A 15,133-nucleotide genomic window follows, 5' to 3' on the forward strand; every position below is an offset into this window, starting at 1 on the left:
CGGCTGCGGGGAGGATGAGGAGAAACCCCCAGACGTGCCTGGAGCTCTACAGAGCCCAAAGGAAGGAGCCAGAGCAAGACAAGATGCGGGGCCTGGGGACGGATGAGCGTCTCGGAGGTTTTTTCTCACAGGCTGGCCCCAAAGCCCTCCCCCTGCTTGCTCTCTTCCCTCCGTTTTGTACCTTTCCCTATAAACTGCCTCCGCCAGAGTCCAGATAGCCCAACTCTCACCATTCCTCACGTTCTTGCCTGCACATCAGCACACAGGCCCCAGTGAAAACAGGGTGGGTAGGCCCCTGCAACAGATCCTGCCCTGGCTCCAAGCAGTCTGCTATGAGGGCTGATTGTTGGTATAGGTTTGCTTTTTTTTTTTTTTTTTAATTCAGAAAGAAAAAGTAATGGGGGTGAGGGAACACTGGCCCAGAAAGCAGCAGGAAACACTTGTATGAAAGAAGCATTAGGGCTCCCGGGCTGCAGGGCTCTACAGCAGTCTCTTGTAAAGCACAGTCAGCTACAGAGAAAGGCCGTGGCAGAAGCAGCCAGTTTACACTCCTCCTGCCAGACACTGGCACAGAAACCAAAAGGAAGAAGGAGATGGCGGATCCTGAGGAAAGGAGCCATTACAGAGTCCAGGCCAGCACTGCTGTCACACAGTCCCTCCCCACCCGTGGCTAAGGCAATATGGCAACATCCAAGCCTGCTGAACTTCAGCTCCTGCCCCAGAGCTCTGCTTCTGGGAAGCCAGTCACCTCTCCCACCTCACTGAAGGGCTGCACGCCTTGCGTGAACGCTAGTTTGTATCTCAGTCGGATGGGATCCTATGAGAGAAAGGAACAGAGAGAGGGGCATGTCATGGTTGCAGATTCCTGGGCCCCCTTCAGCCTCACCCCTCGAAGCTTTGCTGCAATGAATCACCCTCTGGCAGAGGAGAGTAACACTTCAGCCACGTGGAACCTCTGCACAGAATGAGACCTGGATCTTCATAAGATATTTAGGGAGCAACTGGGAGACCTATGCAAGCCACCCAGGGGCATGCTTGGCAATCCAGGCCTGGCCAACCTTCACAGTGACAGAGGATTCCTTACACCAAGCTTCAGTCTCATAATTATTCACCAATGCAACAGAACTGCCACCCATCGCTTGCTCCTTGGGTGGCCTCGTGTTCCATCAGCTGCAAACATCCGCACAGTGTCTACCAGGAGCCATCTCTGCAGGTAGACCGAGGCAGAGCTGTGCAGGCCCCTGCAGCAGCTGCCCATTCAATCCTTCAGATTATAGCTCTGGAAAGCTGTTTCAGTGGGAAAAATGTCTTCCCAGCACAGCCCAGACTGCTCTGTCTCTCCCCTGCATCTCCCTGCTAATAATATTCTCCCCATCTTTCATACAAATATCCCACTCACTACAGTGACATTCCGAGTGCTCCACCAGCAGACTCCATCACCACACATACCTTGCGTGGATTGGCAAGCAGCAGGACCTGGGATACCACTGCAGGGGGGAGGAGAGGACTGAAGGCGGGCAGCTCAGTACCGGATGCTGGTTGTAACTTTATTTTCATGGTCTGAAAGAGAAAACAAAAGGAATGCTTTTTGGTCCATGCTGGGACCACCTGGAAGATGAGGGTGACCTTCCCAGTCTTTGGACACTTCGCAGTCACCACGATCGATCAAAGATTATCGAGAGTGGCTTCGCAACGACATCAGCCAGCTCCCTCAGCACTCCTAAGGAGGGACCCAGGCCTTTTTCAGCATCCCAGAAGAGCAAGAAGGAGGACCCAGGGAACTACAGGCCACAGATTTTGGCATTTAATGAAAAGCATGCCTTTCCACAGCCTGCATCTAAAGGCAGATATTCCTAAATAGATAATTCCATGCTGCACATACACAGGCAGAACGAGTGCCTTCCCCAGGAGGCTAAACCAGCATGTCTGGAGCCCTGTCTAGTTGTCACAAGGCCAGGGATATATGCTGTGAAACAAGCACTGGCGTCACAGGCACCACCATACAGCAGGTTCACCGTTCAGAGAAAGTGAGGCATGCAATTTCTGATGAGCAAAGAAAATCCTAAGCAAGAAATGGCGAACCTTCTCCTCAGGACATTTCTGAGTCGTCCCTCTTCTCTGCCACTCACCACAGGCTTCTCACCTTCGGGACTGCAGCCTGGAATGCTATGTCCTTAATTGGTTGAGCTGATGTGCTCAGCATGGAAAGAACCATCACCAGCACATCTGGTCGGCCAGGAGCCCGGTCTCTGGAGAAGTGGAGCATAGCCTTGAAACCATTCCTGTCGTACACAGTAAGTGGACAGATACTGCCTGCCGGAGACAAAAGGAGAGTCAGAAACAAAGCGTGGATTCCCCTTCCTTCTGAGGGCAGAACAGCAAAGACGGGATGAGGAACAGCAAAAAGGAAACACACATACAAACTTTTACTTCCTCCAGCAAACTCACAGACCAAGCAGCTGCCTGTGATTTACGTTTCGCCTCTAAGGCAGAGAAAGGAATCTGGATGTCTAAATTGGAGATTTAGCAGCTCAGATTTCAACAGTCAGCTGGAGATGTCAGGTGTGGATCCAATAGAGATACGATGGGAAAAGCAAAATGTAATTCTTCGGCACACACAAGACTTAGCCCCTTACCACCATTGCCTGGTAAATCCACACCTAACTATCACCATTCAGCCCTTCCAAAATCTGGTAAATCCTTCACTTGAGAGACTGAAGGCAGAAGACAATCAGGTCAGAATGTCTCTGCACCTGTCCTCTTCCAAAAGTAGCGACGGCCCTGCAGTCCTCATAACAGGATGTGCCCTGCTCTGAGACACTGGGGTGCCACGTACCCAGGCTGACACTCCATCAAGCGGTTGCAGGGCTGGGCCAGAGAGTGTTGAATTGAAAAGCAGAGGTGGAAAGAACAGCTCTGCTTTGGGAAGCAGAGCAACTCCCACCCATAGATACCTTTTTAGCCCCTGGAGAAGAACTGCTTGAAACTTGATTAAAGGTGCTAAGGGCAAACAGTTTAGAAGCACATCACAGAGGTTAGCCAGGGCAGGAAACTCCTGACTACTGAGTAGGGAGGACAAGAACATTTCCATGGTACGATCCCTAGCACTTGCTCAACTTCTCAGATACATTAAGTCCTTCACAGAACAGTCATTACTTTTCTCCAGCCAACCCACACAGCATGAAGCTACTTTGGCTTGCTCCCCTGCAAAAATCACAGAAGAGCTCTAGTAAGCCACTAGTAAGCAGAGCTGGGGCACAGAAATCATTGCACTTACTCGGTGTAATTGAAATTAAAGGGACAAAAAGGTTTTCTAGAGAAGCATCATAGGAAGCTGGATGCAAAGAGGCAGCAGGCTTCAGCTCGTAGCCTAGGCTGGAGAATGAAGTATCTGCCATTGAGCTATTTGGAAGATCTGGAAAGGGCAATTTCATGGGTGATAAATCCCTGGAAAGAAAAGCATGTAGAAAGCTTATATTAACTGGGGAGACTACATGGTATATACCATCTTCTGCTGTGTGCATTTGTATTCCCAATCCCTCATCCCTTTTAGGTATACAGGAAGTACAAGCTTATACTCTCCGAGTTCTTGAGAAATTAAAAAACTGTCTCTATTACATATGGGAAGAAGTTGCTGTTTCAGCATTCAGTAAGGCAGACTTTGATTTCTGTTACTATCGTGAAACTTTGTTTCAGGGCTTTGGAAGCTTACTCTCCCCATTCACAGGCTCTCCGGAGCTCTAGTCAGTGAGATTAAAGCAAATTCTAGCTCAAAGAAGTTGGGAATCCCCAGTAAAATTTCTTGGCTTGTATTATGGCAGACTGGATAAGCGTATTGTAATAGTCACCTGCTGTGAAGACATGTGGATGATTAATTTGGTTCATGAACTGTTAGGCTTCCACTGAATGCCTGGAAACTACTTTGTCACAGCCTGAAGAAAGCTGGGGAAAGTATTTTTTGAGTCACAGGTTATTATAAAAAGACCTGACTGCAATGGTTTTGTTCCTTTACGTCAGGATCACCTTGTTACTAGGCCATGGGGTTTGTCTCCCCAAGTCTCTGACCCTTGGAAGGTCCTAGTGTGCAACTGCACACAGTGCAATTAACAGGATCATAACTGCTGCTTAAGAGCCAATGCACAGATGGATAGCTTGCCATCACTAACCACTTGTAGTTGAAAGGTTTTCCTAAAACTCACTGCTCTAAAACAGTATTCTTCATCTCCAAAGGCAGTCTGTATTATGCAGAGTTTGCTTACAAGGATAATGTCTTGGTCCTGGATGGTGGAGAGAGCCGATCAGCCAGGCCCCGAAATGCATTCTTCTCCGAACAGCTGTCTTCCCAGCTCTCCTGCAGTCCCAGTGTTTGAACAGCACTTACAATTTCACCATATCCATTGTGTACATCAGCCTGAAAAGTAAGGCACTTCTGGTTCATGCTATAGAACATCACATCAGCAAAAATCAGACCTGTTCCACTGAGAAGAACCTCATTTTCAATAACACTACTTAAAGTAGAAATAAATATGAGTAATCTGGTTGCAAACTGCAACTGAGAAATTCATTGCAGAGCACGAGGATTCCGGTTTCCCTTCAGAATAGAGCAGTGTAACAAAAGGCTGCCAGAGAAAGCTAGATCAAGAATCACATCTGATTTTTGTCCTTTGTACCTTATGGACTAAAGTATCTGAGGATCACTCACCTCTGCTAATCCAAAATCAGGTGGTGGTTTCTGTGCAACAGGAGAGTTGCTGAGACCTAAGAAAGATGCCAAAATGCTACAGATCAATTACAGAAAACAAGGGTTTTCCACAGGTTCTTGTTGTCTAACAGCAGTTTGACTACAGTCTAACACCATTAAAGAAACTACATTCTTGAAAATTTACGACACTGGCTGAAAGGGTCTACTTTCTCTTAGGACCGACATTAAAGTCAAAGTTCTCCTATCTTCATTAAACGCCACGAACCCTAGTAACAAGGGTAACGCTGTACTGAATTGCACATACAAACCTAATGACTTTAACTCCTCATCGAGCAGACAGGTAGAGGTTGTGCTGCTGTGCTGGGAGGCAGTGGTTATGTTTGCAAATTGGTCTGTAGGAGACTGGGATGTCGCCTCCAGTTCAGAGAAGTCAATCAGTGTATAGCTCTTCATGCGTCTTGGAGTTGGCTGGCATGCTTTGGAAAGAGCAGAAAGAGTTAAAGAGAAACCTCCTGAAAGGAACAGTGTATTTATGGGTGCAGGCATGCCCGAAAGGACTCATAGATTAAGAACTTCAGGAATATTTTCTATCAACTATACGTAAAAGCAAATGATGGTTACATAATAGTTTTCCTGTGTTAAAGGATTTTCTCCACATTTATTCTCTGAGAACCACTTCCCTTCCAAACTCCACTCATACATGACATGCAGGAGCAGAGCTGTGGTGGAACGCTGCTGGATGCTCTTTACCTGCTGCATCAGCAGAACTGGTGGCTGAACCTCCTCCGTCACCATTTTCATGCCTGGCTACAACCTGCCTGTACTGCCCGAGCGCCTGTGTGAGTTTGTCATTGGCCTGCAGTATCTCAGCTGGAAAACAAGAGGAAACAAAACATTAATGTTCTAACAGGAGGGTCAGTTCCACGGCACTCTCCAAACTGCTCATGAGGAAGGTACAGTGCATCTAAGGACTTGCCTGGAGCAAAGTCTAGTGGGGCAATCTGCCTTAAACTCCTGACTAGTTTTTCATTCCATTTCCTGAAGTGCAGCATTTTGCGCATACATCTGCTGATTTCAGGCCTCTCTCAAATTCATCAAGATCACTTTGAAATCTGATCCTATCTCTAAAGCACTTACAGTTCCTGCCATCTCTTATGCACTTTATTGTTCTCTGCAAGTTTGCCAAGTGTACTTGAGCATATAATCCAGCACTCCCCAGCTGAGGAACCCTGGCATTCATGGGTATGAATGAAATGTTTGAGGCACAGCTGAGCTCTTATGTTTGCTGTTTAAGATCTCTATTCAGCAAGGCATCCCTTCAGTCAGGTTTTCAAGGCATATGGACAAGACTCTGAAATGCAGTCCTCTGGGAAGGGCTAAATTTCACAACGATGGAATTCAAAGATTCCACTCATATGGCCCTCCTCAACATATTACTTAAGAAATTCAAAAAATATTCTCCCTTCTGTGTTGATAGACAGGGAGAACTTCAATCTCTGTAGAGAAAAGACTGCAAAAGCCTCCAGTTCTCTGAACACCAGAACTCCACAAACTCTGAAAACCACCTTGGCTAGAAGAAACTGGATCGACTGTTTAACTTTGGGCTCCAAGTGAAAATTTATACCTTCCTTGGAGAGGGGTGGGAGGAGCTTCCCATGGGTATGGTTTAAAGGTGAACGTGGAAAGCTTTGGCAGCAGGGTAGCAAGTGCCTAAGCATTCCCCCTCTCAGAGGATGGGCGTATCCCACTTGTCAAAGCAAAGGTAGATGAACTTAACTGCAAAGAAATCCAAGGACAGAGTTGGCTCTTACCTAGAGCCTCATCATCATCAACTGTCTCACTGGCAAGGCGAAAGAGCAGTGGCCTGAGCTTCTCACAGCGTTGAAACAGAGTCTATGGAAGGAAATGGTTCACATCATTGCTCAGGAGATCCCAGACACTCTCACACTTCTCTGTCCCTGTGATCACCTGTAAGTGATGCTACCCCTCTAGAAGAGGAAGATGCGCTTTCTGCCCAGGTCCAGACAAAGGGTATCAATGCTGCGTGTTGCTGTACTCTTAAAAATCCACAGTGGCCTGGAAGTACAGCCACTGGAACAAGGAGGGTTTGCTGGTATCTCCTCAGCAATCGCATCCTCTCTATACATACAGATGTAAGATAGATCAGTGTAAAATTACTCAATTTAAAAGAAAAAGTATCCAGGTGTGAATAGATCGATCACAGTACTCAGAGGGAAGTATTACAACTGCCAGTTGCAACTACCGTCAGACAATGCAAGGCCGCTTGGTTTTTAGGAAGTGAGGAGGCATGGAGGCAGCCACTTCTTCAGTCTGAAAGTAGGCTCTCTTCCATCTACAGCAGCAGCCCTCCCAACAGCAGCTAACTCCAAACTCTGCTGTCACACATAGCCACAGAAATTCTTACCTACAAAAATTCAGTTTCTAGAGTTTTTTTAATTTGAGAGTCTGATAGGCATCCTAGTGGAGTTTCAGATATTTGGAGGCCATAAAGCTCTTCTGACAGCCCTATTAGTGACAGCAAACATTTCCTCAATTCACTGATAATTATGAGCAGCAGCAGACCAGTGAACTCTGGGCAGAAAAAGGGGAATCACAGAAACCATAGCACAAGCTGAAGAACCCACAGCTTTGAGCTTCTCTGGTCAGATCTTGTCACACCCACCTAAGCATGCCCAGGCTCAAGGGGATTCCCGTGTGTTACACCACTGTTGGAGGAAGAACCATTTCCCCGTAAGATACCACAAGAAGAGCAGCTAACCTGGACAGAAAGTCAAATTGGCACAGCAGGAGCCGGTTCCATTCCAACTTCCATTACACTGACGGAAGGGACTGTTATTCATCAAATATGCTGGAAACTATTTGCTGTGGTAATGCTGTTTCCCTGGCAGAAGCTGCCCTTTGAATCCTGTTGCCCTGGGCCCTCCCAGCCATAGCCAGTCAAAAGAACTTCTTATGCAGGAAAAAGACCATTTACCTGTAGGGACTCCTGGTCAGATTTGGATAATTCTTGTCTCTTGTAATTTTCCAGTAATTCGTCCATACGTTTCACATTCTCAGAAACCTCACTGATGGTATTCACTCTTCTGGACACCTTAGCTGACTTTTCTTGTTCCTTTGATGAAAAATGAAATAAAAGTATATGATGATTTGGCTAGTACAGCCAATGCATGTTGCTTTCTACTAGAATCTTATTGCAGGTAGAGGAGGCACAAAGCAGTGTGTGTAAGGACTCACCCCCCCAGCAGCTCCAGTATCAGTGCTGCACCACACTTCGCTGTCAAGGGTGAAGATGGAAACCTCCTGCCCCTCTCAGGGTACCCTGGCCAGTGTGCTGGTGCATAAGAATTCATTTCACCACAGTCACGAGTAAGACTTCAAAATTAGAGTTGGGAGCTGGTGGCTTCTGCCATGCAGAACAACACTCTCAAAACGACAGCAGGGATTTCGCTAAACCAGACCAAATCTCCTATTTATGCAGAGAATTGGTGTGCCCTTTCAGATGGAAGATGAAAACAGACACACCAGATATGCACGCACACATTGCTGTAAAAAAGAGGCAGTTCTGTACAGATATAGCTTTTTTCCACTTGGGAACTGAGTTTATTTTTGGAAACTTGCTATCACTAATGCAGTACTACCGTCGGGATCCCACTAAAGTGGAAGTGTCCTGTCATACAGGCTCCTGGGTATAAATATTTGCTCTTCCTGGCAATGGCATATTTTAGGGAAACAAAACAAAATAATCCTGCATTGTAACTTTGGAATAACAAATACTGAAAATCGTCCCTCCTCTGGGGCAGCTTAAACAGTTCACCTGAGACTGATACCGCAGCAAGGTTCCCACTACCACCTCTTGGTGTTCCCTTTAATACCAATGAGGTGGCAGGCACTGTGGAGGTCAGGTATAGAGGGACCACTGTCAAAAACTGAACTACCAAGTCCCTTTCCACCCTCCTCAGCTGCAAACACAGCTTCTGACCCAAGGAGCTCCCTACCTCTTTAATCATGCTCTTGATCAGACGGTTGGCAGCCTGCAGGTCTTCAGAGTGGTTGCTCTTTAAAAGCCTTGCTAAGAGCTGTTGAGGGGATAGCATTGGACAGCAGTGAGCAGCAGTCTCTAGGCACCATACTACAGGCACACATCACATAAGAGCAGATACTGAGAGACACCCACTGTCATAATAGTTTCTATAATTCTGGAAATAAGTGGACTCATGTCCCACAATCTAATCCAGATTACATCGCTGCCTCCTACAGCTGCCTGCACACACTGGCTGTTTGGGTATAGGAACTCTCTGGCTCTGCAGAACTTTTCCCTCCCTTGGGAGAGTTTCTATTAAACTGATGTTTTTCTCTAGAAAAGTTTCACTTTTCAGTAAGCAAAAATTTCTGACAAAGCATCAAAGAATTCTCTAGCTGTTGTACAGCATGAAGTATTAGCATTATTCTGAAGATACTCTGTCTGAAACAGCAAAAGCTCCCAAAATATGACCGAGCCTGTTTTCTCATCAGTACAAATCAGAGTGGGGGGGTAGGCATGAAAACCCTAAGGTTTACCTTGGACTTCTCTTCATCTGTGTCAAAAATAGAATTCTGAGGTCTCGGAGAAGGGGGAGGTAAAATTTTGTCTTCTGGCAGTTTGGGGTCTTCTTTTACAATCCCTGGAATGGGTAACAGTATTTGTTCATTGATGCCTGAGCTGTGAAAACACCAATGCTCAATGGTGCATTGGATTTTGCACCTATTTCTTTCACCCCACCCCAGAACTTTACAGAATGAGATGAAGCAGCAAGGAGTTGCCTTAGCACACACCCAGACAAAAGACTTCCCTTTCTCCCTTGAATTAAGCACAGGCCAAATGAGATTTTCAGGGTAGAAAATAAAATTCAGATGTGCTGAACTCCCTCTGGGTGAATTGCTAAAATTCCCCCATAGCAAGAGCACTGGGAGCACACCAGTATTGACCTCCGAGCAGCAGGATTGCCACAATCAGTACAGCCGTAAAATGTAGGGCACCAAACACACACAACCGAGTACCAAAGGAACCCTTAACGCCACCAGTGATTCCGTGGACGTCTCCCGTCCTGCCTCTCTGGCCAGCACTTGCAGCAGCAGCAGCCTCTGACTGCGCAGGCGTTGGATGGGCAGCGGTCCCCGAGAGCTGCCCGGCAGGAGGGCACCCAGCACCCCTGCTCAGCACCCCACCGGTGCCGCAGCAACAGCCCAGCCTGCAGCAGCCGCTGCACAAAGGAAAGGCAGTGACAGCGAGGAAGCTTCCCACAGCAGTACTTGGGGGAAGGCTTGCAAAGCCATTTGAGGCTCAAAGATGCACAAAGCAAACCTGGTGGGAAGCATCTAAACAAATTCCCTAATTCCCCTGAACTTCCACAGAAAGTATTATGGTACTTTCTTAGTTAAGCTGTGAAATTTATTACCTGGGATATCAAGACGGGATTGGACAAATTTCTGGATTACAATACCATTAAGGACCATTAAATATGATGGAATGGATGAAAAATCCAGCTCAGGATCTCTCCGAACCCATCCCTCATAATCCTGGGAGAGTATTCCAGGGCAAAGATCACGCTGAGTTTGTCCTGTACCTTTTCCCTGCACAACAGTGGTGAGCACTGTGTGAACAGAGGCCACAAGGCTAGCCTGATCTTTAACTCAATAAGGCTGTTCTTCGGTAAATCTCTTTAAACAGTTGCATGCATCCTTAAGTACGCAAACAGCCTTGTAAGCGTGGCCTTTGTCCTTTTCTCCTTACAACATTTTATGAAAAAAGCTGAGTCACAAATTAAAGAGGGCAGATATCTGTGGTCTGAAACCATGTGACTTAGAAGGCTAAAAAGGAAACTGAAATAACAGAACTAAACCTTGTTTCTTTAGCATCTGATAAGCGTCCCGGATTTTAACTTCCTGAGGAAACCAGACTGTCCAACTGAATATTACTTCTGTGACTCTTGACTTTACTTTTTCTGAAGACCAGGTTCCACAGTACTGAAAACAAAACAAAACAAAAAAGTAAAGTAAGACAAAAAAGATTAAAACCAAAGAATTAGTGCCAGATATGGCATATGTGTCTAGCCCCAAGTTGTTTGTGTGCAGAAACCAAGTAGCAAATGGATTCCCAACACTTTATTCACAGTGTTGTCAACTGTGTATCTTGCGGTATAGGAAATGGTGTATATAGCTGTGGCTGTAAATACAAGGAATGCTACTAAGTGTATGATAATTACATAAATATTCTATGACAATCAAAATTAAACCATTTCAAAACTTCCCTGATTGGTTATTGAATCCGAAACCAAAAGTAGGTTGTTTTATTTTAGTGTAAACAGTTCTGTGCTTGACTTTAAATACTTCCCTTAACTGCCTGCAACGCAAATAGCACCACCGGCCTCAGCCAGACCCAGACAAATGAAAACTGAACAACACAAGAAATGAAAGTTACTGTCTTTTCTCAGCATCTGGATGTTTTCTCTGATTTCTCTCATTATTGCCTACAAGCACTCACTTTAATATATTATAAAAACATCAGGAAGAATGACAAAAGCCACATGCAAACCTCCAAAGCACTAGGCATTTTAAACTCATTAAATGATACCTGTTCTGCCAAAACAGCAAACAAAGCACTCTGTAGTGACATATTCTTTAAACTTTCTTGTTTCACTGAAATACCTTTACCAAACCTGGGACTGAGAGAAGAGGTTTTGCTGTTCAGTTAAACATTTCCCTGAAATCAGCTTTTTGCACCTCTGCCATCGAGATGATGTAATGGAAAATGAAGCTTGTACAAGTGGTAAATGTGTGCAGGACCCACTAAAAGGGGGAATCGATTGCTGAGTTGCTGAGAAGGGTATTTAAGAAAGTCCCAGGTCTGCTATTTGATGCAGAGAGGAGCAAGGCATGAAGATTACACAGTCTCTGATAAAACAGCTCTCCATTTTTCATCATGAGAGGCACTGCCAGGGGACCCAGTGCATCCATTCCGAACTCACAGCTCACTTAGCTTCTCAAACTAAACTTCTCATTTCTGTTGGCTGCTTCTCTTCTCAGGAGGCGGCAACTGCACTCAGAAGCAAAGTGCTCCACAGCAGGGAGCAGGAATGACTATGTTGAATATATTGAATGAATATATTGCGAGCCAGGGAAGCGGAGCAGCAGGAAGGGACTTGGCAGCTTCCACGTTAGTACAGCTGATCCCTTCCAGCCCGCTCCTGACTCAGGGCTGTCGCTGCCCGGGGGCTGGGAGCCCTCTGCCCGGCGTTCAGGACACCCTCAGCAGGACCCCAAAGGGGCTGCAAGAATGCACAACTGTCAGACGATGGTGGAGCAAGAACTGCACAAGGGCTGCACGAGGGCTGCTGAAATCCAGTCCCCCCTGGCGCTACCTAAGCTGATCCTGCCCCATGAACAGGACCCAAACCCAGGCTAACCTCTGGCAGGACAAAGCAAGAAGGAAAGCAGCCTGAGCACAAGAGTTTGAGGACAGAGCATAAGAAAACAGGAGAGGCTCTGGGCAGCTCCTGGCATCTCTGTCCTCTGCCACTTCCCTGACCAAAGTTCTGTAAATCACTGAGAGGTAAAAGGGGTCACAGGAATAATTTCAAGCTCCTCTAGAGTCCCTGACTCTCTCTGCAGAGCTGGGAGAAACCACAAGTAAAAATCTTTTCACAGAAAGAGACTCTGGCTTGCATCTTTTACAGGGGGATTCACATACAGTCCTTGTGCTTGGAGGCACAGAATATAAATTCTGCTCTACTTCTATGTGAGATTAATTCTAAGTTTTCATATCCAGCATGAAATAAACAGTGAGCCCCATGTGTTTTGTCCAGTGTAACCATGACCACCTACCTTTGGGGAAAGCACTTTAATCAGCTCATTCAGAAACCTGAATTTTGCTATTTCATTATGAAATCTTTCGCCACAGTTATTCACACAGGTCTCTAGCACCTGCAGAAAACAAAACAGTACCAAACAGAAACTGTAGACACAAGTCTTGGGGAATTTTTTTAAATAACTTTGCCATTAAAATACTAAATCTAAGAAATTTCTGGCCCTGCATTCACAAATACAAGATACTGAGGAAGCTGTGCAGCAAGAACATGTATTTCTCCTTCATCCAATCTTCTTAAGCAGCATTATTAAGACCATCTGCTCTGTTCTACCCATTGCTAATAACTTTTGGGCCACTGACCCTGTGGTGGAACCACAGGTCAAACAGCAAGAACTGCAGACCACTGAAACACCTCAGCAGAGCGACAAGGAAAGGAACAACAGCAGTTACTCCCTCCGTTACACCCTGGTTTCTGTATTCCTTATGCAATGGAAAGTTAAAAGGGAGAGACATCTAAGAGAAAAAGAGAGGGAGAGACATCTAAGAGAAAAAGAAGAGACAGCTATACTGTCTCTACCCCCCAAACTCTGCTTCCAGGTTACTGCTGCCTCTCCTTGCACACAGATGAAAGCACTTACTGTGAGAGCATGGAGAGCTTCCATCTCCTGAGGTGACTGTATTTTATGCGCCAGCAGCCTCAGTGCAAGCGATGGGCTGGGGAGTAGCAAAAGCAAGTCAGACAACGGACAAGTTCCCAAGAAAAACAAATGCTGCTGATTTTGCCCTGCAGAGAAGAGCAACTGCCGGATTCACAACCTGCTACCTGACAGACACCCTTCCTCTGGTGGAGCGCTGGCCTGGGGGACACACGCACAAGGGGCGAGAGATGAATTGAAGCAGCTTGTGCGACCCCAGTGCTGTCCTCCAGCCGTGGCCAGAGGCTGTCCTCCGGGAGGGAGCCAGCTGGGAGAGGCTGGGGGCTCTCCCTGGGCAAGTGCCATGCGAGCTGGCTCCCTGCAGTCGCAGGAGCCTTGATGCAGAGCCTGAGACAGTTTGCTGACTGTTCCTGTGCACACACGCTGCTGGGGCAGACGGGTGCCAGACTACAGGCTCTGAATGCACAGGCGTCCGCTCTAAAGAAAGAGATGATCACTAAGCTTTGACAGGTTATTTGCTTAATTAGTTCCTGCTCCTTCCCACAGAGCCAAGACTATCAGCTGGAAGGTGTGGGAGTCCCAGCAGAGATCTCCCACCTCTTTGAAAGGAAAATCCGAGGCTGAGCCCACCCACGGCTTCCCTACAGCAGATATCCTCGGCCAGTCTCCCGAGAGGCTGGTGAGGGCACAGCAGGCAGGACCTGCTGCCTCGTGGGTTGCAGCAATGGCTGTCAGAGCCCATTCCTAGACATCAACCTCCACCACATTGGCATACTCCTCTTTGCAACTTATTTACACTCTCAGGAGCAGCAGAGCCCAGCGAGCACTCCCAGCTGTCTCTTCGGGCTCCCCACACCACGGCTTACAGATCCCATTCCCCCCGCAGCCATGAGAGAAGCTCAGAGCCAGACACAGCCCAGAGCAAACACAAAGAGCCGTCTGTCCGCCTTACCCTTCTGTGTCAGCATTCACCTGGTCACAGAACCGCTGGATGCATTCCCAGTTTTCCTCGGGGATACTTGGGTCAGTGGCCTTATCTTACACAGGAAAAAAAAAGAAAGAAAAAAGGAAAAAAACAGCCTCAGTGCGAGATGCATACAAGCGAGCAGCACAAGGCAGGAAGCGGCTCAGACCTCGCACTGCTACCAGCTGCATTAGGGCTTTTTGTAAAATGGGCAGAAATGGAAGACACAGGACAAGAACGAAACAGCTGTTACTAAAATATGCCTAAAAATACAGTCCTGAATGCACACTCTTAAAGAGTCAAAGTCAGGCATAAACTGAGGTGCTGAAAGCAGCAACAGCATGATGTTGCTTTTAGCACAAAGCACGTGAAACTGTTAAAAATCATTTACAGCCAGCTCTCCCAGGACCAGACTGGAAACCTTGCCGTGCGGGAACACAGGCACAGTTTACCCTTTTGCAACAGGGCTGCAGGAGTGCCTGACCCAAAGCTCTGCCTCCACGGCTGAATTGAGGAAAACAAGTCTTTTTCAGCTTTATCCACTCCCCAGTCCAGCGCTTTGGCAGGACTGGGGCTGACAATGGACAAGCAAGTCTGGGAGCAGGACAGATGCAGCAGGTTAAGACAGCACCCATGAACATCACCCTAAAGGGGCTCCGTGGAGGAGATGGACCCTTCCCCACAGAGCTGAAGCTGCTCCGGTGCCCACCAGTCCCCAGCCCCACTCACTGAGCCACTGCTCCAGTTCCCCAGTGCCAGCCATGGACTCTTGCTCCGCTCCGCCCCGCTGCTCGCAGGAAGCAGATCCACCCGCCGTCGTTCCTTGCGTGCCGCCGCTCGCCCCCGTGAGTTTTCGTGGTGTGGAAGTGTAGACTGTGGGTGTGGGCTGGCTCGGTAAAACATACCCCCCCCCCACTTCCGACTGCTCCTCCCCTTGCTGGCGTGCA

The 15,133-nt window shown here is 47.2% G+C and overlaps 1 protein-coding gene across 2 annotated transcripts; it reads right to left on the reverse strand.

Annotated features, from left to right (window-relative positions):
• Nucleotides 1-356: 356 nt before the first annotated feature.
• GGA2 (golgi associated, gamma adaptin ear containing, ARF binding protein 2) lies at nucleotides 357-15,059 on the reverse strand. 2 transcript variants are annotated; one of them, XM_052773130.1, is made up of 17 exons: nucleotides 14,916-15,059; nucleotides 14,175-14,259; nucleotides 13,205-13,280; nucleotides 12,584-12,682; nucleotides 10,603-10,726; nucleotides 9,281-9,384; nucleotides 8,719-8,799; nucleotides 7,698-7,835; nucleotides 6,514-6,595; nucleotides 5,453-5,572; nucleotides 5,011-5,178; nucleotides 4,703-4,758; nucleotides 4,260-4,411; nucleotides 3,278-3,447; nucleotides 2,144-2,313; nucleotides 1,450-1,560; nucleotides 357-817 (listed from the first exon to the last, which is right to left on the reverse strand). In XM_052773130.1, exons 1-17 carry the CDS (start codon nucleotides 14,947-14,949, stop codon nucleotides 707-709), a joined length of 1,881 nt encoding a protein of 626 aa, XP_052629090.1. In that variant the 5' UTR covers nucleotides 14,950-15,059; the 3' UTR covers nucleotides 357-706. The 2 variants fall into 2 exon arrangements, 1 of the variants encoding a protein (XP_052629090.1); XR_008232873.1 differs by lacking the exon at nucleotides 357-817 and having other exon boundaries at nucleotides 2,144-2,249.
• Nucleotides 15,060-15,133: the final 74 nt, after the last annotated feature.

This window comes from Harpia harpyja, chromosome 21 (assembly GCF_026419915.1).
Source record: "Harpia harpyja isolate bHarHar1 chromosome 21, bHarHar1 primary haplotype, whole genome shotgun sequence".
NCBI classification, from domain to species: Eukaryota; Metazoa; Chordata; class Aves; order Accipitriformes; family Accipitridae; genus Harpia; species Harpia harpyja.